At 47.0% G+C, this 6,821-nt stretch overlaps 1 protein-coding gene across 1 annotated transcript; it reads right to left on the reverse strand.

Moving 5' to 3' along the window:
• Positions 1-5,868: 5,868 nt before the first annotated feature.
• LOC112892587 lies at positions 5,869-6,525 on the reverse strand. Its single transcript, XM_025959721.1, has one exon. The coding sequence runs from the start codon at positions 6,523-6,525 to the stop codon at positions 5,869-5,871; it is 657 nt and encodes a 218-aa protein (XP_025815506.1).
• Positions 6,526-6,821: the final 296 nt, after the last annotated feature.

Consider the following 6,821-nt stretch of genomic DNA (forward strand, 5'->3'; position numbering starts at 1 on the left):
TGCGCTAGCTATCGCCATACAGCCGATAACGACTCAACGCACTTCAAACGGAACAACTCGTTGGTCTGTCGGGTCTCCGCCCGATACAACCACGGTTCAATAGGATCGAGGCAGGTTTACCTCGCACGAAGGTGAGTTTACAATCACAGAATAGCTCATCAACTTTTAATTTATAGATAGTCAAACATTATTACAAACCAGGTTTAAACTTTAAGTAAAACTTATACAAACCGTGTTTAAACTGACAAGCCGAACAGCTTGTCCAAACTCACAGCGGAAAGAAAAGAACACGCGACTACACACGTCGTGAAAGTGGACACCATGCTCAGCCCAAGGTCTGGTGTCACTCAAGAGGCTCACTGCCAGCCGGGGACGGATCCTACTCCACGGACCAGCCAAAAGGAATAGACGTTGGCCATGCAGGGTTGTCCGTGGGATTCTCGAAGGTTATACCTGAAATAGATACTAGCAAGGCTGAGCATTCTAATACTCAGTAAGGCTTACCCGGGTTTGGGTATACTTTAGCCCGTAACTAGACTCATGAAGGCATTGTAAAGGTTCTGGGTTTATTTTCAGCTGAAAAGCAACAAAGAGTATGATCTATTTTCAAATTTTAGCTATCATATTCTAGTTGATTATCCATTCTAGGTTAGCACCTACACTAAGCAAGCAAGGTAGAGTTTATCATTCATCAAGATTGTTCCATCATTAGTTTCACTCCTTACTCTATGTGGCAGAAGGAATAAGCAGTCTCAATCTCCACGAGAAACGAACGATTCTGAATCAAATTTCAACCTTGCAAGGGTAAACCTAACTCACATGCTTGGAACATCCAAAGATCGTTCCGAAGCAACCGTTTGCCTTTCATTCCGGGTCGTGGAACAGGGCCACCACAAGCGACTGTAGGACCATACGCACACCAATTGTGCAGGACGTACGCCTGTAGCGCGACTACATGACCGTACTCCTGTCCGCAGTGCGAAACGTACTCCCGCACGTCGGTGCGTGAGAAAAACCAAATTACGAGTGGTGGGAGGTATGTCCACTTGCCGGGCCGATTGGTTACTAGGCTTACCGCTTTACCATATTTCGCGGCATGTGGCTAGTACTTTCAAATGCTTAGCCACCACTACCACACGCTGCAACCTTATCAACTTTTATCCGAAACAGGCAGGGTAAAAATTCCAGGTCATGACATCGCACATGACCCTGTCCATAATCCTTATAGTGATTGCAGAATTGTAATCATGCAACTCCTATATCGCGCGAGTGACAGGAAATCACCCGACTTTTACCAGTCCTATTTAGCAGAGCATCTAAGCGATAAGGACTCGGGTACAATACATTGGATTCCTAAGATCTTATGCAACTAGGGTTTCATTTCAACTCATAGACGTAATGCAAGATATATATATATATATATAAGTGAAATGGTAATAAATTGAAATACTGGGTTATGCATCGGGGCTTGCCTTCTTGAGTGGGGTTGGGGGCAGGAGTGTCAGAGACTTCCGAACTTTGGTTCGGGGCTTCAGTTAGATTCTCGGCGACGTTTATCGGGCCTTCAGAAAATCCTTGGTCTTGTCCCAAGACCAACTCGTAGTCTCCATCGTCGAGTGTCGCTGATTCTACATGAAATGCAACAATTTAATTGAAATGGTGTTTGAGTTAAAGATTTTATTTCACGATAAAGTTGCAATCCAACAAAGTCAACACATATGAATTCATGAAACAAAGGGGTTTAGGCTTGAATTACCATTTATAATTGAGTCATGATTATAGTACTGGATTTATTGCAAACAGGAACTAGAACATTTGAATTTGAATTTAAATTCCAAGTTTAAATTCAAAACTTAGGTAAATAGGATCATAAAGTCTTGAAAATTTAATTATATACTAATTATCAACACCTTAGGTTATGATAAAAAGATCTAATTAAATAAGCCTAAGGAACATGCTTAACTAATTTTAAATTATTTCAAATTTGAATTGCCCAAATTCAAAAGAACTTAAATTATAAAACAGAGTTAAGTTTGAAACTTCAACATAAGTTCACACATGACCTATAGCAATTACATATCAAAACTTATAAGAAACAAATCTAATATGCAGAAGTTATGTATAAACTACCTCTTAACCTTAGATTTAAAATAGATGCAAAAATATTTAGTTTCAAACTAAACTTCATTAATAAAAGTTATAGGGTTTGAAATCTAGTTTCCAACAAAATTAGTTTTGCAATTTTTGGATTTTTCTACAGTTCTCTACAAATTTTACAAGACAGCAACATCAATCACATGAAATAACAAACACTTAGGGGGGTCCTCAGTATTTTGCGTTTGGGTCCCTGGAACATGGTTTCTTCTCACAGGTATACCCCTACCCGGCCTCGATAGCGGCCGGCCATTCGGCCCCAGCACGTTCTTGCCGGCGGCGAGGTCGCCGGCGGGGAGGGACTGGTCGGGCAGGGCCTACGGGACCCAGGGAGTTGTTTGGGAGGGGAGGTGCACGATGGGCGAGGGTGGAACATGACCAGCGACGGGGAGGTGCGGCGGCCGTGGTGGCGCGTCGCCGTTCCCGGCGAAGGGCCGGCGAACAGGGGGATCGAACACGCGCGCGAGCACCAAGGGAGGTTGGGGATGCGATTCCCGTACATGGATTGGCCGAGGAGGTGGCGGAGGGGTGCTGTCGACGGTGAGGTCGAGCTCGGGCTGCTCCGGTAAGGGGCGGCTCGGGGTGGAGGCGATTCCGGCGAGGGAGGGCCAGAGGTTGGACCGGATCAGGTCGGGGGGCTAGGGGAGGAGGTGAGGGAGCGGTGTGCGGCGGGAATTTGGGCAGGGTGGAGTGATCGCTCTGAATGCCGGCGAGGAGCACAGGCGGACTTCGGTGGCGCAAGGAAGAAGAAAGGGGGAAATAGGCAAGGGCGGTAGGGTTCGGGTTGATTTTATAGGGCAAGTACGGCTCAGTTGATGGGAGAGAGAGGGAGGGAGAGAGAGGGCGGTCACGGGCGGAGCTCAAGACGGTGGGCGGCGCCGGCGTGCTCGACGGGGTGGCGTGGCAGCCGCTCGGGGTCGACTGCCCGACGTGGAGCGGCAAGGGGAGGACAGCGGAAGCGGCGTGGCGGTGGGAGGAAGGATAGGGCGACGCGTGGAATAGGTTCAGGGTGGTGCAGAGCTGCAGGTGCGCGGGAAGCGGCCGGCGGTGGCGGTCATGCGCGCGCAGAGGAGCAGAGGAGATCGGGGCTCGGGGAAGACGATGGAGGACCCGGTTGCAAAAAGCAGAAAATATAGGGACCTTACTGTAATGTATAGATAACTTTCCAACCAGTGCTCAAATGAAGATGGGCCCCAAAAGCAAAAGTGCAGGGTTTTTCAAGATCTACAACTTTGCTTTAGGGTTCATCTGCAGAAGGGCAACAGTTTTGAAATTAATATGAAACTTAGCAAAGTTTTCAAACTTTATGTAAATCCTATAGATAACACTACACTACACATATATCCAAAAGGTAGTTTCACTTACTTTTGCGATTTAAACACAAGTTTTGGGACTTTTGCAAAATAACCCTCATACATTTTAAAATTAAAATTTTTAAACCCACTTTTTCCACATTTTGTACATAATAACACACTAAGGGTTTAGGGTGTGACCATGCTATTTACCTGAGTGTCACAAGCTACATCACCATCTTTTGGGCCGCTAACCCGTGTATCATGTTGGAGCCCGTTAGGGTTGCGTCCAGGGGACTTGCACGCCCCTAACTCCTTTTTATTCACTAGCCATCGCCACTTTAGGGTTTGGGTTTTGCTTAGATTCCATCTGTCATAGAACAGTATCGCCGTTCATCGGTTTGTGAGACCCCATCTCATAATCAAGTTTGTTTGATTGCATCTCCTGTTCTTGCTTGTGTTCTTGATTGCATTTGCAGGGATAAGCCTTCGTGGCGAGGTCATCTGTGTGACACAGGTGATAACCAATGGAGCAATGGTGTAGTGATTGTGAGGTTCTATTCGTTCGGAGCCTTGGTTCATCAACATTGAGTTCTCCACCAATCAAGTTTACCGTACCTCTTGGAAGATTGGGACTCATCCTCCTATTAAAGGAGGTAATAACTACAACTCAAATTTCAATTTGAATTTGAATTTGAACCAACCCTTCTTGAAGGATCTTGTTCTTGGCCAAGCTAAAATCAATGAATCTTTAAATAAAAAAGTTTTAGCCAATGATAAAACTTTCAAAACTATAAACATAAAAATTGAAACTTTATCTTCAGCTTTGAATAACCAATTAAGTTTCAATAAAATGATTGAAACACAACTTGCGCAAATCGCTCCTGCTGTTCCTACCACTGAGCCTGGGAAGATTTGGGGGCAACTCGAAGCTCCCGTTGAAAATGTCAGCATGGTGTCCACCAGATGGGGCAACCCATCTCGGAGGACACTGCGCACTAACCATGCAGGTAGACCCACTCACCAAAGGATGAACCCGTGGGGAGGACTGACAGCAGCCCGGAAAGGAGATCCAGGGGCGGCCATAATCACCTGCTCCATTTACAACTGCTACTATGATCAGGCCCTCTATGACCTTACGGCAAGCGTGAAAATCATGCCCAAGGTACCAACAAGAATGTGCTTGCAGCTCACTGATTCGACAATTCGATATCCCAGAGGGATAGTCAAAAATCTATTGGTGCGAATCAAGAATTCCTTCATCTTCACCAACTTCATGATTCTCAACATGGAGGGCGACCTTGACGTATAGCATATCCTTGGATGGCCCTTTTCAAGGGACGTCAAGGCGAGGATCGATGTCAGAATTGGAGAAATCCGTTTCCACATCGGGGTGGACAACATGCGTTTCAAATTCCAAAATAGGGATGAGCAGAGCTTCATGATTCATCAGGATCATGATGGAAGCAGGATATGGGACGAACTAGAACCCCAACCCAAAGAACCTTCGACCGTACCGACAAAAAGAACAAGGGCAAAGAAGGTATGGCGGAAGGTGAATAGCGCATCTTCATCCACTTCTCCAGGACGGGACGCCAAATGGTATGTCACATACGAGAAAAGTCCTGCCTGTTAGACTTAAAGTGATGAGCCCTTGCCAAAGGTAAATTGGTATTTATCTCATATTTGGTTTTTCAAAATTTGCTTTTTCACTCCATTTGAAATTTCTCACTGCATATTTGATTTTCAAAACCTCTCTTGCATGCTAGGATTTTTTTCTAGCCTTTTTTCTATTTTTACAAAAACCTTGAAAATATTTCTAAGCATGAAAATCCTTTGAAAAATATTTTTGAACACCTTCTCGGAGCAAGACTGACTAAAGCACCCAAGGCATGACTCATGGTAGCCGTTAGGAGGCTGTGGGCCAAACCTGTCAGCAGGTGGGCCTAGCAAGGGGTCGGCCAAACCCATTTGACCATTGGGCAGGCCCAGCTTTTTCAAACGGCTAGTAGCCATTGTGGCCTGCCCCTTCCCAGATGTTTCGTTATCATGCTCTTTAAATAGATCCTGAGACGGGGGTTTTTCACTCACACTTTAACTCTCCCACTCACTCCCTCTCACACTCTTTGCTCTCGGGATTTCATTGGATTTTTGCTCAAGTTTGGATTCAAGAAACCTCTCTCTCTCATTTTTTTACAGCAAGAATAATCCCACATTTGGAGGACTAACTCTCGGGTAAGCATTTCCATTCGGTTTCACTAACATAACCTGTTTTGAGTTGTTCTTGTTCCTTCTTGTTCTTCAAACATGAAGGGCATGGGTTGGAAGATTTCCGATGCATTGAAGAAGATGACAGGCATGAGCTCATCCCGTTCTCGGGGTGACTCAAGCTCTCACCATGCAAGTTGATGAGCGCGCTTTCCTATTTGGCTGGAAGTTGGGCGCCGACCCACACGATCTTGGTCGGGTCTTTGGGGTCAACCCCGATCGCCTTGGTGTCCTTGGTCAGGCGAAAGGTGCTGGACGGGATTGGCTCGTTGCGGACTGGGGCATCTTCCATCACTGTCTCATGGAGCCTTTTGAGCTCAGTAGAGTTGGTGATGGTGGTGGCGAGCTCGAAGTGCTCCCAACCGTAAGCGTATGCCTGCTCGAAGGAGCCGCTCACCGTGATGACTCCGTTTGGCCCCGGCATCGTGATGACTCCATTTGGCCCCGGCATCTTCAGTTTGAGGTAGGTGTAGTTGGGAACCGCCATGAATTTGGCGTAGCACAGACGCCCGAGGATGGCGTGGTACGATCCCTCAAAGTCCACCACCTCAAAGATCTGGGTCTTGGTGTGGAAGTTGTTGTGGTCGCCGAACATGACCGGTTGGTCTATGTTCCCCAGGGGGTACGCCCTCATGCCCGAGATGATAGCAAGGAAGGGGGAAATGGAGGTGTGGAGTTTAGACCGCGAGATGCCCATGGCGTCGAAGGTCTCAACATACAAGATGTTGAAGTTGCTACCCCCTTCATCAGCACCTTTGTCAGGCGCTTGTTGCTGATGATGGGGTTGACAATGAGCAGGTAACTCCCCCATCGGGGGATGCTGGGAGGGTGGTCACCCCGATCGAAGGTGATCGGTGTGCTCAACCAATGGAGGAACTTGGGAATGGAGCTTTTGGCAGCGCAGATCTCCTGGAGTCATTCCTTGTGTTCATGCTTGGTGTAGTTGTCCTCAGGACCTCCAAAGATCATGAGGCAGCTATCCGGGTCGGGGAAGCCGCTCCCATCCTTGGGCGGCACTCCCTGATCTTTGGGAGCCTCCTAATTATGATACCCACCTTGCGCTTCCTGGGCTAACCCAACATGCGCTTGAGAAGCTTGCAATCCTTG

This window comes from Panicum hallii, chromosome 5 (genome assembly GCF_002211085.1).
Source record: "Panicum hallii strain FIL2 chromosome 5, PHallii_v3.1, whole genome shotgun sequence".
Classification (NCBI taxonomy): domain Eukaryota; kingdom Viridiplantae; phylum Streptophyta; class Magnoliopsida; order Poales; family Poaceae; genus Panicum; species Panicum hallii.

Coding starts and splice junctions, on each gene's coding strand:
- LOC112892587 (XM_025959721.1), bottom strand. CDS start 6,525: ATGGGGGAGTTACCTGCTCATTGTCAACCCCATCATCAGCAACAAGCG.